The sequence below is a fragment of the Nerophis lumbriciformis genome, linkage group LG25, assembly GCF_033978685.3.
Source record: "Nerophis lumbriciformis linkage group LG25, RoL_Nlum_v2.1, whole genome shotgun sequence".
Lineage (NCBI taxonomy): Eukaryota > Metazoa > Chordata > Actinopteri > Syngnathiformes > Syngnathidae > Nerophis > Nerophis lumbriciformis.
The window spans coordinates 11,370,870-11,391,183 of NC_084572.2; the positions used below are offsets into that span (position 1 = coordinate 11,370,870).

General features: G+C 37.5%; 1 protein-coding gene across 1 annotated transcript; it reads left to right on the forward strand.

Annotated features, from left to right (window-relative positions):
• The first annotated feature begins 7,022 nt into the window (after positions 1 to 7,022).
• Positions 7,023 to 20,078, forward strand: sumo2a (small ubiquitin like modifier 2a). The gene is made up of 4 exons (XM_061983709.2): positions 7,023 to 7,150; positions 13,832 to 13,960; positions 14,157 to 14,228; positions 19,709 to 20,078. Exons 1-4 carry the CDS (start codon positions 7,130 to 7,132, stop codon positions 19,772 to 19,774), a joined length of 288 nt encoding a protein of 95 aa, XP_061839693.1. The 5' UTR covers positions 7,023 to 7,129; the 3' UTR covers positions 19,775 to 20,078.
• Positions 20,079 to 20,314: the final 236 nt, after the last annotated feature.

A 20,314-nucleotide genomic window follows, 5' to 3' on the forward strand; every position in this document is an offset into this window, starting at 1 on the left:
CAAGGGATTCTGGGTATTTGTTCTGTTGTGTTTATGTTGCGTTACGGTGAGGATGTTCTCCCGAAATGTGTTTGTCATTCTTGTTGGGTGTGGGTTCATAGTGTGGCGCATATTTGTAACAGTGTTAAAGTTGTTTATACGGCTACCCTCGGTGTGACCTGTATAGCTGTTGACCAAGTATGTCTTGCATCAATTCGTAATGAGTAAAGCCAGTAGATATTATGTGACCGGGATGGCACGCACATAAAGGAAGTGCCTTAAGATTTATTGTCTCTCTGTACCTCTCCCTACGTCCGTGTATACAGCGGCGTTTAAAAACGTCATACATTTTACTTTTAAAAAACGATACCGATAGTAACGAAACCGATACCGATAATTTCCGAGATTACATTTTAAAGCATTTATCGGCCGATAATATCGGCAGCCCGATGTTATCGGACATCACTAGTTAGAATGCAACAAAAAAAATTGTTGTCTTCTTGTCTCATAATGATTGTAATTGATAGGCAAAATTCCCAAAACCAGTGCAGTTCCCCTTTTAAGGTAAGGACATTATTTTCTGTCATGTCCTGCCTAGTGGACAGATATTTTTCACTCTTGCCCTGAATTGAAATTGACGTAGTAGTCAATAAGCTCCTTCTTTTTCTGTATCCTCTTGTTGTGGGTTAGACCGGCTCGTACATGCACATGCATCCTCTGCTGTTGCCATTTCTAATAAATAAAAAAAATAGCATATAATTCCAATTTATATCTGTCAGTATCTCCGCTATGGAAACACTAAAAACTGGTGGGGAGAAGACACTAGGGGTGTGAATTTTTAGGCACCTGGCGAGTCGATCTGATTCCTGGGCTGACAATTCGATTCAGAATCAATTCTCGATGCAACATGATTCTCGCAGTGTATTATTTGGTATAATTATAATGAAACTTTTTCAAAACAGGTTGCATGTTAGAAAAGCTACTTCTGGTTGCAAAGAGATGATGAAAAGTGACTCTTATTTTTAACTATGAATTGATTTAGAATCGAGATGAATAAGAATCGGATGTGAATCAATGTTGTGTGCACCCCTGGAAGAGGCTGTCAAAGTGGAGGCACGTAAATAAAAACACCCACAAAACCAGAAAGTGGCTTGAAAACGGTCTTTAAAAGTTAAAGTTAAAGTAGCAATGATTGTCACACACACACGAGGTGTGGCAAAATGATTCTCTGCATTTGACCCATCAAACTTGATCACCCCCTGGGAGGTGAGGGGAGCAATGGGCAGCAGCGATGGCCGTGCCCGGGAATCATTTTTGGTGATTTAACCCCCAATTCCAACCCTTGATGCTGAGTGCCAAGCAGGGAGGTAATGGGTCCCATGTTTATAGTCTTTAGTATGACTCGGCCGGGGTTTGAACTCACGACCTACCGATCTTAGGGCGGACAACATGATCTTTGCAACATTTTGACCAAAGAACCACCATTACATGAAAGTGTTTTAAATATGACCTCTTCGAGCTAGTTGTTGACAACCAAAAAGAGATTATTCTACTTGATAACTGCTTTATTTAAGGTAATGATAGGTATGTATAATGATTGTTTTTGCCTCTTTCTTGTTTCCCATATGAAGGAAACATTTGTTGACGAATTGAATGTACGGTGAATAAATAAATAAAAATAAGCTTTTATCTTTTTGTGAAGATGTTCTACATCAGGAATGTCAAACTCATTTTAGATCGGGGGCCACATGGAGAAAAATCTACTCGCAAGGCAGCCGGACTGGTAAAATCACGGCACGATAACTTAAAAATAAAGACAACTTCAGATTGTTTTCTTTGTTTAAAAATAGAACAAGCACATTCTGAAATTGCACAAATCCTATTGTTGTTGGGTTTTTTTGTTCAATTACCTGTTGTGGTTAATAGTATATATACTTTGTCGTTATTTATATTTTCTGAATAAATTATGTGACCATGTTCAGCAGTCAACTCATTGGTGGTTTTCAATGTATCAAGATAAAAAATATCAAATTACAGTATGGTATTTATGTAGTTTGATCATTTTTCTCGACTGATGTACTAACATCATGTAGTTTCTTTTGTACATATGTAGCATCATCTACAAAGACACAAATAATTGCTATTGCGACATCCAGTGGACACATTTAGAACAGCTGTTTCTTTCATTTAAAAAATTCAGGTTTACTTTTATACTTCGCAAACTCATCCCGCGGGCCGGATAAAACCTGTTGGCGGGTCCTCGGGCCATACGTTTGATACCCCTGTTCTACATTGCAAAATGTGTTCTTTACATTTATCAAAGTGTTTGAGGTTGAGGAATTACTCTTTTTATTTTTTTTATTTTTTTTCAGTCCATAAAAAAGAAATAATTAACTTTTTTTTTAAGTACTCATTTTTAAGCATATACCCACCATGTCTCACTACTCATGCTGTCATGGCTCGGTTGGTAGAGCGCCCGTGCCAGCAACTTGAAGGTTCCAGGTTCAATCCCCGCCTCCGCCATCCTAATCACTGCCGTTGTGTCCTTGGGCAAGACACTCCCCCCACCTGCTCCCAGTGCCACCCACACTGGTTTAAATGTAACTTAGATAATTGGTTTCACTATGTAAAGCGCTTTGAGTGCCTCGAGAAAAGCGCTATATAAAATATAATTCACTTCACTGACCTGGATCTCCAGCATATAACTCAACTGTGCTGTACTCTTTACTTGCAAGAATTACAGGTGGTGTTTTGTTCCAGATTAGGATGAAATAGACTTTATTTATCCCAAAATGGGCATATCATTGTTGCTGTGCAGCTTTATACATACAGTAACAAAAATCAAATGTAATGAACTAGAAATGAGTAATAAGACATATTGTGCACTACACACTTACTTGGTAAATAGAACAAAAACACTATTGTATCTTAACACCAATATTGCACACTTGGTGAATGTTTTGCACACCAAAACATTTTTTTAGTTTTGACATTATTGCTATAAATTATAGCAAAAAGTATTGTAGCCTATGATATTTGTTCAGTAAACACTAGTGGAAAAAAGGCAGCCTAAATACCTTTAATTAGGCACAACCTACATTTCCAATTATTCCCAAAATTAAAGAAATACAATTTAAAATTATTAATGGAATATACCCTTCAAAAGATTTTATTAGTAGATTGCACAGTTCAGTACATATTCCGTACAATTGACCACTAAATGGTAACACCCCAATAAGTTTTTCAACTTGTTAATCAATTCATGTAGAGCTGTAGAGGATGTGAATCATCTGTTGAATGTGAGAATGTACATGTGTTTTGGGAGGAGATTAGAGATTGGTTTAGAAACAAGGGTGTGGAGATGTCCCAATTTGCAAAAGAAGAGATCAAATGTGGCATATTTATAAACAATAGTACCTTAGAAATGCTCGTCAATATTATAATGCTTCAAGCTAAATTTTTCATACGTCATTGTAGATTTCTGAAAGTTAAACCATCTTCCCATTGGCTTAATGGTTTCAAATTAAACGATACAATCTTGGAGTTTGATTAAAAGTACAAAAGCCCTACAATTGATATTAGGGGTGTGGAAAAAAATCAATTCGAATTCGAATTGTGATTCTCACATTCTGCGATTCAAAATCGATTCTCTTTCTTTTTTTTTATAAATTTTTTGTATTTAATTAATTATTTTTCTTTTATTTATTTATTTATTTATTTTAATTAATCAATCCAACAAAACAATACACAGCAATCCAATTCCAAAACCAAACTTGACCCAGCAACACTCAGAACTGCAATAAACAGAGCAATTGAGAGGAGACACAAACACGACACAGAACAAACCAAAAGTAGTGAAACAAAAAGGAATATTATCAACAACAGTATCAATATTAGTTACAATTTCAGCATAGCAGTGATTAAAAATCCCTCATTGACATTACCATTAGACATTTATTAAAAAAAAAAAAAAAAAAGAACAATAGTGTCACAGTGGCTTACACTTGCATCGCATCTCATAAGCTTGACAACACACTGTGTCCAATATTTTCACAAAGATAAAATAAGTCATATTTTTGGTTCATTTAATAGTTAAAACAAATTTACATTATTGCAATTAGTTGATAAAACATTGTCCATTACAATTATAAAAGCTTTTTACAAAAATCTACTACTCTGCGTGCATGTCAGCAGACTGGGGTAGATCCTGCTGAAATCCTATGTATTGAATGAATAGAGAATCCTTTTGAATCGGGAAAATATCGTATTGAATTGAAAAAAAAAATCGATTTTGAATCAATTCGTGACCCCAAGAATCGATATTGAATCGAATCGTGGGACACCCAAAGATTTGCAGCCCTTGTTAAAAACATTTTAAATGATTTAGATAGCCCTTTTTGTCTTTTTTATTTTGTCTTTTGTATTTTTTTTCATATTTTTTTAGTATTTTCATATTTTCCTCAGGAAGCTTAGGTCCTTTAATGTGAGCAGTAAGCTGTTGGAGATCTTTTATCAGTCTGGTGGGGCCAGTGCCCTGTACTTTGCAGTGGTTTGTTGGGGCAGCAGCGCCAGCAAAAGGGACTTAAACCGGATTGATAAAATGATCCGGAAAGCCGGCCAAATTATTGGCACGCAGTTGGAGGCGTTTGTGTCAGTGAGCGATGGGAGGACACTGGACAAACTGTTGGCCATCATGGACAATTCTGCCCACCCACTCCACCAGACAATTGAGGGACAGCGGAGTTCATACTCCAACAGGCTCCTTCAGCTTCGTTCCCACAGTGTTCGATTCAAGAACTCCTTCATTCCGCACTCCATCCAGCTGTATAATCACTCGCCATACAGCAATAGATGATATCTGTCTATTACCTGACACCTGACATGTTAGCCACCTCTCTTTGTTTATAATGTATATTTTCTGCTGGATCTACTCTCTATTTTATGCTGCAGTTGTTACATATACTGTAATATTGTACATGGTCATTGGTATATAGTGTATATATGATATAAACATATAATATAATACATCAGTATCATCATTATCGGCGGTCACTCGAACGAGTATGACGATCCTCCTGGTAGGGGTGTATCCCTTTATGGAGGATGCCTGTGCGTGACTTTGTTTAACGTGGGGAGACTGGTGCACAGACAGTCACCACACGATCCTTGACAGAAAAGGGTCAGGGTCCAGTGGCATGGAGTCCAAGACGACTGGGGACCCTTTTCTGCTGCAGCCTTCTTCCACCATCGCAGCCGTTGTGGTAGTTCTTAAATCTACCATCTTCCGCCTGCTCCGCCGTTGAGGTCTTCACCGTATCCCTGGCTAGGGGGCAGTCAGGTACTAGGCCTTTGCCAAGGGCCACCTGGGGTAACAGTTGTAAAGGGGTTAACCTCCGAGTGCCCCAATTAATCAATCAATCAATTAATGTGTATTTATGTAACCCTAAATCACAAGTGTCTCAAAGGGCTGCACAAGCCACAACGACATCCTCGGTTCAGATCCCACATAAGGGCAAGGAAAAACTCAACCTAGTAGGATGTCAATGAGAATGACAAAGAGAAACCTTGGAGAGGACCGCAGATGTGGTCTAGGGGAGACCAATGGACGTCGAGTGGGTCTATCATAAAATTGTGAAAGTCCAGTCCATAGTGGATCCAACATAATAGTGAGAGTCCAGTCCATAGTGGGGCCAGAAGGAGACCATCCCGAGTGGAGACGGGTCAGCAGCGCAGAGATGTCCCCAATCGATGCACAGGCGAGCGGTCCACCCCGGGTCCCGACTCTGGACAGCCAGCACTTCATCCATGAGGGGCCTCCACTTTAACATCATGCCCAGGACAAATATCAGTATATATCATATACTGTACATATATTATGTAAATATTACGTATATATGTTTTATTCTACATACGGTACATTTTTAGTCTATTTTATACCTACATTGTCCTTGCAATCCTTACACTTTCCATCCTTTGTAACTGAGCTACTGTGTGGAACAATTTCCCTTGTGGATTATTAAAGTTTGTCTAAGTCTAAGTCTAAGTCTTACTCTCAGTATTGAAACTTGATTGATTGATTGAAACTTTTATTAGTAGATTGCACAGTACAGTACATATTCCGTACAATTGACCACTAAATGGTAACACCCAAATAAGTTTTTCAACTTGTTTAAGTCTGGGTCCACGTAATCAATTCATGGTACAAATATATATTATCATCATAATACAGTCATCACACAAGTTAATCATCAGAGTATATACATTGAATTATTTACATTATTTACAATCCAGGGGGTGGGATGTGGAAGGAGGAGGGTGTTAGTCAAGGGTTGAGGTTGCCTGGAGGTGTTGTTTTAGTGCGATTTTGAAGGAGGATAGAGATGCACTTTCTTTTACACCTGTTGGGAGTGCATTCCACATTGATGTGGCATAGAAGGAGAATGAGTTAAGACCTTTGTTTGATCGGGAATCTGGGTTTAACGTGGTTAGTGGAGCTCCCCCTGGTGTTGTGGTTATGGCGGTCATTTACGTTTTGGAAGTAGTTTGACATGTACTTCGGTATCAGGGAGGTGTAGCAGATTTTATAGACTAGGCTCAGTGCAAGTTGTTTTACTCTGTCCTCCACCCTGAGCCAGCCCACTTTGGAGAAGTGGGTAGGAGTGAGGTGTGATCTGGGGTGGAGGTCTAAAAGTAACCTGACTAGCTTGTTCTGGGATGTTTGGAGTCTATATTTGAGGGTTTTGGAGGTGCTAGGGTACCAGGAGGTGCAAGCGTAATCGGAAAAGGGTTGAATGAGAGTTCCCGCTAGAATCTTCATGGTGCTTTTGTTGACCAGAGAGGAGATTCTGTAGAGAAATCTTGTTCATTAGTTGACCTTTTTGATTACCTTGGTTGCCAAGTATTTGCTTTTGATTTATTTTTTTGATGTTGAAAATGCCTTAAACTTTGTCTGAATTTTCAAATGTATGTTTTGTTGGTCAATAAAAAAAAATTTAAAAAAATAAATACAAATTAGGCCCAACCAATCCCCAGTATAGGATGCAATGTAGCACTTCTTCCTCCAGCACACTAGGTGGCGGTAACGCTCTTTAAATGGCGTTAGCGGCCTAGCGCCAAAACAGAAGGGGCGCGTACAGACGACGCAGCAAACATGGCAGACGAGAAGCCTAAGGTGAGGACTTTTATTCACGTTAGTATTCATACTTTGCATTCGCTGTGTTTCCATTACCCACTAAAGGGTCGCGGTGTCCCCGGGGCCAAGTCCCAAAGAGTCCCAGAATTGGGAGAGAAGGCCAGATGCACGAGCCGGCGCTAACAGCATCAAGCTAGCAGCACAATTAGCAATGTGTGCTAACGCTGCTAACATGCCTGAAATCAGACTGGATTATGGGTTATAACAACCGAATCCATAACACAATTCAAATATCGACGTATATATGTTTATGAATACCTCAGTTTGATGTTTTTAATTGAGTAATTTCATTATTCAAGCCTTTGTGTCTTTGATGTGGTCTGACAACGCATCTGGATTAAACAGGCCGCAATGTATGTTTTGTGTATAGGCCGTGATGAACTACTAACCTGAAGGGCAACAATTGTATCAATTTCCTGCTCGTTAACTGCAAACAACTCCTTTTCACTGGTGCTGGGAATAGGACTGCTTCATGTAGACAACTGCAGATATAATGTTGTAGCAAAGTAATAGTTTATCATGGCACATGTTACAAGTCAAATCAAATTGCTTTGTCATCGCCTGTAATACTCACAGCCTCTAGGGGGCGTAGTGATGTACTTGCACACATTTACCGTATATTACCAAATAGTAGTCCGGGCGTTTATTTCACAAAATCGATTTGGAGACAGGCTTTTAAAAGAAGCAGGCGGTTATTTGCACAAGGCTTTTATTTATGTTTGCACCAGGCCATTATTTGGTTACAATGGTTACTGTCCAGTATTTTTTTTTCGTACAAAAAACTTTAAATGTAAAAGCTATTGTAAACATACAAACAAAAAAACAAGAGATCAACATGAGGTAGGCTATCAAAAGACAAGAGATCAACAAGGCCTCAACATGGCAGTAGTGCAACAATTGTTAAATAGAATACCAATACTAAAAATTAATACTCGCGGTGGCATACAACCATTTGCCTTAATGCGGATCATTTTGCGGGAGACACGGTGGTTCAGTCCACGAACGTGATGTATCCACTTACACAAATTAGCATCAAGCTCGTCGCTCACTTTCTTCCTACCTCCACCAGATAAGCGAGCCCGTTTTCCATCGATTGCCGACTGAGATAGTAGTTCTCCCTTTTTTTGTTTTCATTCTCGTACACGTTTTGGGTCAACGTTAAACTGCCTGGCCGCTGCCAAACCAGAATTCTGCTCCGCATACTTCACAACCGCTAGTTTGAACTTTAAGTCAAACTTTCTGTTCTTCTTCCCCCTTAAAGTATTCCCATCCATCAGTTGTGGTGTACCGGTATCCTGTTCATTCAACTCACTGCTACTGTTGTTTGCCATGTTGTTGTCGTTGAGTGTGTGTTACGCTGTATGCGGTGACCCATTGCAATATGTTGATTACCCAGAATCCCCACGTAATGTAAGCCATCACGGCCCAGATTTCGTTAAGCCTTTAATTGTCATGTAACTCTCTGGACTCCACGCGTCTGCTGTTACCGTAATTACCAGAATTACTGCACCTTTGCTTTTCCTTTTAGCTTATAAATTGGGTTTAATGAAATCAATATGATTTTAATCTAAATTATGCAATTAACTGCCCATGGGCGGCTATTTGGACATAGGCGGTTATTAGGAAGAGGCGGTTAATTCACAAAATGGGGTCAGACCCCGGGCGGCTATTAGGACATGGGCGGTTATTTGCCCAAGGGCGTTTATTTGGTAATATACGGTACTTTTCATTCATTTCCCCCTCTTTATAGTCTGTTCCTATTAACCTATACTGTTTATGACCTATTGTATATCTTATATTATATATATTAGATCAGCGGTGTCAAGGCCTGCGTGCCAGGTCCGGCCCGCGAAGGATTTATCTATGGCCCTTAGGCCCCGTTTACACTAAGCCGTACAAGCGTCCACACACAACAATGCCACCGTTTAAGAACCCCCTCCCCCCGTCCGTCCGCCGGCGCAACGCGACCTAATAACGCATGCGTGGAAAATGCGGACGTCATAGTCACCTCCAGTGTTGCTTTGTGTGCAAGTTCTTGAATTAAATTTTATTTATCTGAACAATATCCAGTGTTGTGGTATTTCGATTAACTGGAATCCAGTGTGCTTTGGGGCCCTATTGTAGTGAATCACACCTGAGCCATCATTAATTAATCAAATCTTTATTGGACATGTAAAAGTAAACAATGTGACAAAGAACATTTGACAACAATCAATCTAGGGATCTAGATATCTGGTGAGGACACTCCTCACTCTTTTGCCTTCACCTTCATTGTCCTTTCGTTTTTGATGACTTTACATATCGGATTATACGTCGCTCTGGAGTATGTTGCACCGGCCGAAAATGCATAATAAAGAAGGAAAAAAACATATATACGTCATACTCGAGTATAAGTCACATTTTTGGGGGAAATGTATTTGATAAAATCCAACACCAAGAATAGACATTTGAAAGGCAATTTAAAATAAATAAAGAATAGTGAACAACAGGCTGAATAAGTGTACGTTATATGACGCATAAATAACCAACTGAGAATGTGCCTGGTATGTTAACGTAACATATTATGGTAAGAGTCATTCAAATAACTATAACATATAGAACATGCTATACGTTTACTAAATAATCTGTCACTCCTGATCGCTAAATCCCATGAAATCTTCTTCCTCGTTGTCGCTCCTGGTATGCGCCGCTAGCGTCCTTTCTACTGCTCGATCGCCGTTTTCTGCTGCATAAATCACTACGTCCAGCTTGTAATCTGCAGTATATGATTTCCTTTTCGGTGCCCTTTTTGTTCAGCCCTTCTCAGTTTTTATAAGTTACCGCCAATGTTCAAATGATCCATTTTAATAGCTACGGCAGTAGCATATAGCAGTTAGCATCCCATGACCCACAATGCACTTTTGCCATGACCCTCCCTCGCTGAATTCTTATTGGTTGACATGTGTATGACGATTGCTGACGTTTGCTTCATCTCTTCCGTGAATTTCGATAAATAATATTATTTGATATTTTACGGTAATGTGTTAATAATTTCACACATAAGTCGCTCCGGACCCCCAAGCAACCCCAAAGGGAATAAGCGGTAGAAAATGGCTGGGTGGAAGTCGCTCCGGAGTATATGTCGCACCCACTGCAAAACTATTTTTGATTTATGATCCGAAAAATACCGTAATCTGGATCTAGACGTTGAGTCCGCGACATACATGACGAACATTAACTGATACCGTCTGCTTTGCCAGTCCAAAAGCATTCGCCGTTTTCCGTAGTCTGCCCTCGACGGCCAGGTAATACAAAGCACACACTACCTTTTTTATCACATCCACTGGAGCTCGCATTCTCGTTGTCTCTCCTTCGACAAATGGACAAAGTTTTTCGCGAAGTAGAATCACAGCTGACCCGGACATTGGAAATTTGTCTTGCCGTCTGAGATGTGTTGTATCCCAAATAGCTGCAATCGCTCTCTCTTAAGGTATTCATGTGTGATTTCCACAAGCGTCTGTACATGTAGAAGAAGGAGAAACACGGGCATGTCTGGATGACTCACCTCCATATTTCCAGTGGTTAGCTCCGAGTTATGAAACCGCTTTATTATGAAGCTGGCTGTGGCGCGTTCTTTCTGACGTCACTTCCTGTGTGGGGCGCGGTCTTTCTGGTGTCACTTCCTCTCCGAACCCCGGGACCCCATCAAGTCATAAAAATGGGGTCCCACTTTTTTGTAACCATTTTGAAAACAAATTATAAATGTATGCATTATCTTGTTATATCTCACATTCTATATTGTGTTTTGGAAAAAGGTTGTCATAAACGTTATTTAATTCATTAAAACAAATAATACAAAAGAAAACACATTTTAATGCATATGTAAATTTATTCAGTTATAAACATTCATTCACTTTCTTCTTTCCTTATGGATGTAAACTTTACCGCTGTCTGTATTTTTTTCTATATTTGTATTGTTATATTTTCATAATGATTGTTCTATTTTTGGCCAAAGTAAGACAAAGAAAACAATCTGAAGTTGTCTTTATTTTTTTGTTTTAATGCCACGTATGCACAGATTTTCTTCCATGCGGCCCCTGAGCTAAAATGAGTTTGACACCCCTGATTTAGATTATGATGTACATTAAGGCTGCACGATTTTGCGGAAACCTAATTGCGATTTTTTTTTCCAAAATTGAGATTTTTATATCTTATACATATAAATGCATAGAATTGCGAATTTAACGAGAGAAGGAAAACATGTTACTTTTAAACTGTCAATCAGCATATTTTTGTCTCAAGGTGCCACACAGAACAATAAACTTATTTTAAAAATATTTGGCTTTACGCAGACAGACTCAGAGCTTTTGTCATCATGCTCTCAAACTGAAGAACTAACTGATAAAAACGATAGGGATTATAATGTAATGTAATTAATATATATAACAATAATGCAAGTACCGGTAACCATTTAAAAGGATATACATTATTATTCCTTATTACTATAGAATTGTTTACCATTATATTGTAATTGGAAGCAAAATAATTTTATTTTAAAGAAGTAAACAAACAAACAAATACATTTGACTAATTTCTGTAACAAATGTTTTTTACTTAAATACATATTGGACAAGTGCTTTTTTTTCCCCTGTTGGAAAAACTTTTTTTTGGTCATCACATGGCCACGGCATTCTTGCTCGTTCATCCGTGTTGATGGGCTCATGTTGCCCATTCGATTTGAAGCTGTAATATTACAACAAAGGGACATTCGGCTATGTAATAGTAATTTTGTCCGCCTAATTTTTGTTACTTTGCGAATCTTCTCACTTTCGAGTCTCAAGGCTCCTTGTTTGTGCTTCCTTCCACCCACTGAGACAAAGATTGTGGATGCCTGAAAAGAAGGCTCAATGAGTTCAGTTAATTTTACTGTTAAAACACGCCCAGCTGCTGAAAGCGATACACGGAGTATGACGTCTTTCTCTCTGTTTAAAGTGAGAGACGAATAAACGTGAGGTTCAACAATTCTGATTGGCAAACATTTTTGTCACTCGAATGCTGGTGACGATGAAGAAAAAACAGAAAAGTGAGCTTTTTTTGTGTTTACATTATCGCACTCGTTAAAACTTTGAATTGCAGCCCAAATATATATATATATATATATATATATATATTTTTTTTTTTTTTTTTTTTTTACAACATGTTACGGTAAATGGAAAACAGTACAACAGATTTTTTTTTTAAATAAAACCTAGCATCTTAGTTGCCAGAATTTTATTGTAAAATGTACAGTGGTTTTTTTTTTGTTTTTTTTTACAACAGATGACTTTTAATTAAAAACAATACTACTGTTTGTGTTTGTTTTTTTATTCTGGCAACTGAGCTGCCAGTTTTTTTTACGTAAAAAATGTACCGTTTTTCTATTTACAGTAATTAATGTAAAAACAACCGAAGGTTTTACGGTAAAAAACTGGCAGCTCAGTCGGCATAATTTTATCGTAGTAAACAGTGGTAGCGTTTTCAAATTACAGTAATGTAATGTAAAAATCACTGTAAAACTAACATGGTGCAGCAATACACAATAGCACACAAAAAGTTCATCAATCATCAACAATTCAACCACGTCTCAATCAGGGCCAAATTGGGTATCAGTCTTTTTTACATATTTATAAGGTGCTTTATTGACACATTATTTTCAAGTGTTCGCTGATTTTAATCCCAATGTGTTTTTACCTGGCTAAATAAAGTAAAATGAAATGCATGGCCATATAAAATAATGTTTTTTACATGTATTCTTATTTATTTTATATTATTTAGTTTCTGCCATATTACTCTGTTAATAATGCTTATGTTGCGTTCATGTGCATATGTAACAGTTATCTACAATAATGTTTTTTTTTACAACTTTGTCATTTTGAATGAGTTATTTGTTTTTTAAATAAAACTTAGTTAAATGATTTCAATACAAGTACTTGTTGAACATTTTGGGCACATTTAAAAATACCGCGATAATAATAACTGATAATTTTGGTCTCAATAACCGTGATAAGAAATTTTCATTGGCCATCAAAACTATGAAAACTATTTATCTACATGAACATCTATCAGATGCCCCTTGCAAAATTATATTTGTTATTGTTTATCTCTTATGTCCATACAGTGCTATCTTGCACAATTTTCACATTTATTTATTTTCTGCTGTATTACTTGTTTATAATGATTGTGTTGCTTTCATATGCACATTAAATTTCTACTTGAGGTCCATGAAACAGTGTTCTTATCTACAATAATGTTTATTCTACAAAGTAAATAATTTTGAATGTGTTTGTGTTTTTAAATGGTTAAAAGATTTCAGTGTAAGTCATTTTTTTTAATTTTGAGCAGATTTAATAATATCGTGATAATAAGTGTGATAAGACATTTTCATAACATGACATCCCTAAAGAGGATACAGTACATCGATCTATAAGTTGGTGGCGTCGACACCAAAGGGAGTATCATATATAATCTATAGTCCATACTGGAGCATTGATATTTTTGTTGTAGTAAATTTTTAGGGTTTGTTTTTACATTGCACATATAATATTACAGCCTGATCTCAAGTGTGCATCTCCTAGTTGCCAACATGCTGTCAGAAAGTTAATTGAAGACTGGATAACCTACTGGCCTGTTTGTCTGTGTCAGGAGGGAGTGAAGACGGAGAACGAGCACATAAACCTGAAGGTGGCAGGCCAGGATGGCTCAGTGGTGCAGTTCAAGATCAAAAGGCACACTGCACTCAGCAAACTGATGAAAGCTTATTGTGAACGACAGGTGAGACACTAGGTAAAACGATACCTGGAAAAAAAAGACTGTTCATTCATTGGAAGCATTTCCTGACTGTGCCATGACAGGACAATATGGATTTTTGTTATGTATCCAAAATCTGTACAGTTTGAGAAACCACAATAATTTTAAAACACTCAATAATGACAACTTCATATTTCAATACTTTCTGTCTTTCCCACAGGGATTATCATTAAGACAGATACGGTTTCGATTTGACGGCCAGCCCATTAATGAGAATGACACACCCTCGCAGGTACTGAAGCCTTTTGATTTTTACTAAACCATGATTTTAAGTGTTTTCCCGTAATATAATTGAATGTGGTGTGCCGCCACAGCATTTTTATTACCGCTACACCTTGAAAAGCCACTAATTCACACATCCAAACCGGGCGCGCGTGTTGTTGATATATTACATGTGCAATGAAGTGTACATTGTCTTTAACATCAGTACACACTAACAGTTTTTTTCAACCTTTTCTGAGCCAAGGCACATTTTTTTTAATTGAAAAAATTCTGAGGCACACCACTAGCAGAAAACACAAAAAAATGTAACTCAGTAGCCGATATTGACAATAAAAAGTTGTTCTCGCAATTGTTGGATATGAATTCAAACCATAACCAACCATGCATCACTATAGTTCTTGTTTTAAAGTAGGTGTACTGTCACGACCTGTCACATCACGCCGTAACTTATTTTGAGTTTTTGGTGTTTTCCTGTGTGTAGTGTTTTAGTTATTGTCTTGCGCTCCTATGTTGGTGGCTTTTCCTCTTTTGTTGGTATTTTCCTGTAGCATTTTCATGTCTTCCTTGAATGCTATTACCCGCACCTGCTTTGTTTTCGCAATCAAGACTATTTAAGTTGTGCGAACGCTATCTTTCTTTGTGGGGACATTGTTGATTGTCATGTCATGTACGGATGTACTTTGTGGACGCCGTCTGCTCCACACGCTGTAAGTCTTTGCTGTCGTCCAGCATTCTGTTTTTGTTCACTTTGCAGCCAGTTCAGTTTTAGTTTAATTTTGCTTCAATGCCTTGTCTTAGCGGCACTTGCGTTTTGTTTATCTTTGGTTTAAGTGTTAGATACCTTTTTACCTACTCACTGCCTGCCACATATTGTGATCACGACAAACCATGTTCCCGACATCTACAAAGCAATTAGCTACCTGCTGCAACCTACTGATATGAAAGAGTATTACACGGTTACTCTGCCGAGCTGTAGACAGCACAGACACTCAACAACAGCACGTTTGCAGATTATAATTACTGTTTTGCAAAAAATATTTTTAACCCAATCAGGTGAAATTACATAATCTCCCACGGCACAGCAGACTGTATCTCACGGCACACTAGTGTGCCGCGGCACAGTGGTTGGAAAACACCGCACTAACAAGTAGCCCAGGATACGTCATGAAAAAGCCCGTGTTTATCCACTTACTAAAACTATATAGTCATCTAAATGTTTTTACTTGATTATTTGCATACAATGTACAATACTACATTTGTATTTATTATTTACAGAAATATTTAATTCAAAACAGAAGTTTTAAGTTTGCATTGTATTGATCCATTTGATTTGTATTACTATATAATGATTGGTATCTTTATTGATTTATTGAAGTTTATGTATTTGCGTGCAATGCTACATTTTTATTTACAGAAGTATTTTTTTCAAGACAGAAGATTTAAGTTTGCACTTTATTAATCTCAATGTTAGAGATTATTTGCTTGCAATGTACAATGCTACATTTTTGTATATTACAGTATTGTATTCAATCAAAAGTATTGCCTCCCATAGGAAGCTCCTAATTTACTTTTTTGAAAATTATTGCATAAAAAGTAAAATTTATATGTGGTCTGAAATTCCATTATACAAATTACAATTTTGAAACAGCTAGTTTTTGATAAAAAAAAAAAGGCAAAACTTGTTTTGAATACCTCTGTGATTTGTATATCATCGGTTTCTTTAAAAAGTAGGGAGGGAAATCTCCAAAAATCTAGTCGTTTTTGTTAAAAAATCTGCAGATTTTTTTTAGGCCATATCACCAAGGCCTAGTGCACATAGAGAAAATGTCAGTTTCCAAATGATTAATTATACTTGTCAAGAAGTTCAATTACTACTAATACTGTAATATGTAATGAGTCGTATCCTTCCTATGACTCTTTTATAAATCGTAATTGCGTATATTGAAGATGTGGTGTGGACATGCATTATATAGAGTATGTTGTCTTGGGCCATCCATTACAAAGGAACAGGGGGAGAAAATTAACAGATGCCTAACTTTGTCTGAATATCTCCTAAACAGCATAATTGTCCATGAGCGATAGTGATTTCATGTCTAGAGTCCAAAAGTGTCTGGTAAGAATAAAAACATGAAATAATGTACAGAGGTCTGAATAGTTAAAAAGTCTTGATTGAAGTTTGATGTTCTACTTACATTAAATATAAATGTCTATCTCTCCCCAGGTGCGATTAAAATTAAACAGAGTGGAGGGGGGAAAAAAACATCAGATGCATGAGCCTCAACAAATATACTCTACCTTGATATAAACATAGCCACCTGACAACTGTTGCATGTTTCCTGTGGTAGTTAGTTGTTTAGACTGGTTTCAGATATTATGTGAACACAACGTTCTCTCACAGTCTGACGGTAATCTCAGAAGGTGTAGCATGTCCATTTTATTGACTTTGACCCTGCTCTTTGTGTGTAGGAAGGTGTTGTGATGCTGTTTACTCTACGGTGTTGCTTTTGTAATGTGTACTTGCAATGCCAAATCGAAGTGGTTTTTCACATTTTTACATAGCGGATTGCCACAAAGAAATGAGTGACTAAAACACTATTTAGCCACCAAAACAACTGGTAAGTTTCCTTGCACTAAATGTGTCTGATTTCTTTTAAAAAAATGCTGGAAATAAGCGTTCTACAACACAACTGTAAATACCTTAAACAGATCATGTTTGGTTTTGTAAAAATCAAATTAACACACCTAGATTATGCTATTAGAAACCAGTTCTTGTTAAAACGTATTACAATGGCATTAATACAGAGTAAAAAATAATAAATGAAGTATCTCTGCCTGATCTCATTCATTCAAATCATCTACAAGCAAGATTGTTATTTATGCTTTTATCTACTAATACAATAATTAAACGTCAAAATACAACAATTTAGACGACATTGACATGTAAATCAGAAATTATAATAATCCACTGCATAGTTTATACTAAATCGGGTTCCCCTCAACATAACTCAATGTGGCGCCCTGCCATGGCAATATCACAAGCATATCTGCCACACATCAAAAATATGGGTATTTTAAGTGAAAACAAATTAAAGTAATTCTCAACAAAGTACATAATAATAAATAAATAAGTAGGTACAACTGAAGATATGGCAGTACTAATTAATAATGGTTTTGTTTTTAAATACATGTATACCTTTGTTTTAGCCTTTATAAAGAAAATCATATCATCATAGCAGATGATGCAAATTACACGATGACGTCATGGTGACCACGCCTCAGCTGCTGCAGGTATCTTTGCAATTTAAGGAAAACCCTGACAGTAAATAGTCAAAGCACTTCAGCAAAAAAAAAAGCAAGAACCAAAGCAGGTGTTTTTTAAACACAATAAACATTACAAACAACACCAAATAGCAATGGAAAGTTGTAGTTATCGATCAGTTCTGGAGCTTGACAACTACTAGGTCTATCTTATGAACACGTACCATTATTTTGCTCTACTTACATTTCCACATACAGTTAGGTCCATAAATATTTGGACATTGACACAATTTTCAGTATTCCAGCTCTGTACAACACCACAATGGATTTGAAATTAAACCGTAAAGATGTGCTTTAAGTGCAGACTTTGAGCTTTAATTTGAGGGTATCAGGTGAACGGTGTAGGAATTACAACACATTTTATATGTGCCTTCTGCTTTTTAAGGGACCAAAAGTAATTGGACAATTGGCTACTCAGCTGTTCCATGACCAGTTGTGTGTTATTCCCTCGTTTTTTTTTCATTTATTTCATTTACAAGGAGCAGATAAAAGGCCTAGAGTTCATTTCAAGTGTGGTATATTCATTTGGAATCTGGGGATGGCATCTCTCAATATAAAGTCCTAAGAGCTGTCATTATCAGTGAAGCAAGCCATCGTTAGGCTGAAAAATCAAAACAAGCTCATCAGAGAGATAGCAAAAACATTAGGTGTGGTCAAATCGACTGTTTGGTACATTCTTAAAAAGAGAGAACGCACTGCTGAGCTCAGCAACACCAAAAGACCTGGAAGACCACGGAAAACAAGTGTGGTGGATGACAGACGAATCCTTTCCCTTGTCAAGAAAAAACCCTTCACAACAGTTGGCCAGATGAAGAAAACTCTCCAGGAGGTAGGTGTATCTGTGTCCAAGTCAACAATTAAGAGAAGACTTCACCAGAGGATATGCAGAGGTTTCGTCACAAGTTGTTAACCATTGGTGAGCCTCAAAAACAGGAAGGCCAGATTAGAGTTTGCCAAGAAACATGTAAAAGAGCCTGTGCAGTTCTGGAACAACATCTTATGGACAGATGAGACAAAGATCAACTTGTACCAGAATGATGGAAAGAGTATGGAGACGGGAAGGAACTGCTCAAGATCCAAAGCATACCAGCTCATCAGTGAAGCATGGTAGTGTAATGGTGTGGGCATGCATGGCTGCCAGTGGAACGGATCTCTTATATTTATTGATGATGTGACAGCTGACAAAAGCATGAATGAATTCTGAAGTGTTTCCGGCAATATTATCTGCTCATTGAACGGCGCTTCACAATGCAGATGGACAATGACCCGAAGCATACTGCGAAAGCAACCAAATAGTTTTTTAAGGCAAAGAAGTGGAATGTTCTGGTCAAGTCAATTACCTGACCTGAATCCGATTGAGCATGCATTTCACTTGCTGAAGACAAAACTGAAGGTAAAATACCCAAAGAACAAGCAGGAACTTAAGACAGCTCCAGCAGAAGTCTGGCAGAGCATCACCAGGGACGAAACCCAGCGTCTGGTGATGTCTATGGGTTCCAGACTTCAGGCTGTCATTGACTGCAAAGGATTTGCAACAAAGTATTAAAAAGTGACAATTTGATTTATGATTGTTAGTTTGTCCAATTACTTTTGGACCCTTAAAATGTGGAAGGCACATATAAAATGTGTTGTAATTCCTACACCGTTCACCTGTTTTGGATGTAAATACCCTCAAATTAAAGCTCAAAGTCTGCACTTAAAGCACATCTTGACTGTTTCATTTCAAATCCATTGTGGTGTTGTACAGAGCTGAAATACTGAACATTGTGTCAGTGTCCAAATATTTATTGACCTAACTGTAGCTAGCTAAGCTGACATGACCACAATTGCCAACTAGTGTAAGAGAGGCACATTGCGCATGGCCAGCAGTCGCATTAAGGATAGAGCATGGAAACGTGGACATCACATGTTGGTGGGAAAATAGAAGAAACCAAATCATTTGAGAAATCAGACTAATTTAATGCATGGGAACGTACTGAGTGACACACCTGTATCACATTTAGTCATTTTGTACGGCACGAGGGTAAAAATGTTTTGATGTTCTGACGAAATGCTTTTAGACTACAGCACAATACAACTACAATGACAAACACTTATGTGAAGGTGGAAAATGTTACTAACTCTCATTATTTGTTTGTCTAAAATGGGCTGACATTTACTCTTTGTCCGTAGCTCGAAATGGAGGATGAAGATACAATCGACGTGTTCCAGCAGCAAACTGGAGGGTGTGCTCCTTAATGACTGTTTCCGCCGTACATTTCTACCTCCCCTCTGTCATTCAACGTCTACACACACACACACACAGTACACACGCCGCCCGCCAGTGGAACACATGTAATTGCAGCAGCACAGTTCTTGGACATGTCATTCAGATGTTCACTTTTTGGTTCTCTCGCAGTTGTGACAAATAAATACTGTTTTATTATTTTGTCTGTGAGAGTGTCAGGAAGACTTTTTGCTATCTACTAAAGTGGCCCTGCATTTTTAACCCTCTCTGTTGTTATGGAAATGTTATTGGAATAAATTGAGTCTTTTTTTTTTACATGTCTCTTTGTTTTTGTAGTACATATGAAAAAAGTTGATAACTTAGTACACTTCAGAATCATGTATTTCCAAATATAGTACATTTACACATACAAGGCATTTGTATTGGTGCAAAATAGCAAGATCTTAAGTCAACACGTAAGAAGCAATTAACAATATATAAAATAAAATGTAAGAATTGTCAAATCTAAGCATATTTACAAAAAACAAAAAGTGCCATGAAGTGCAAGTAAG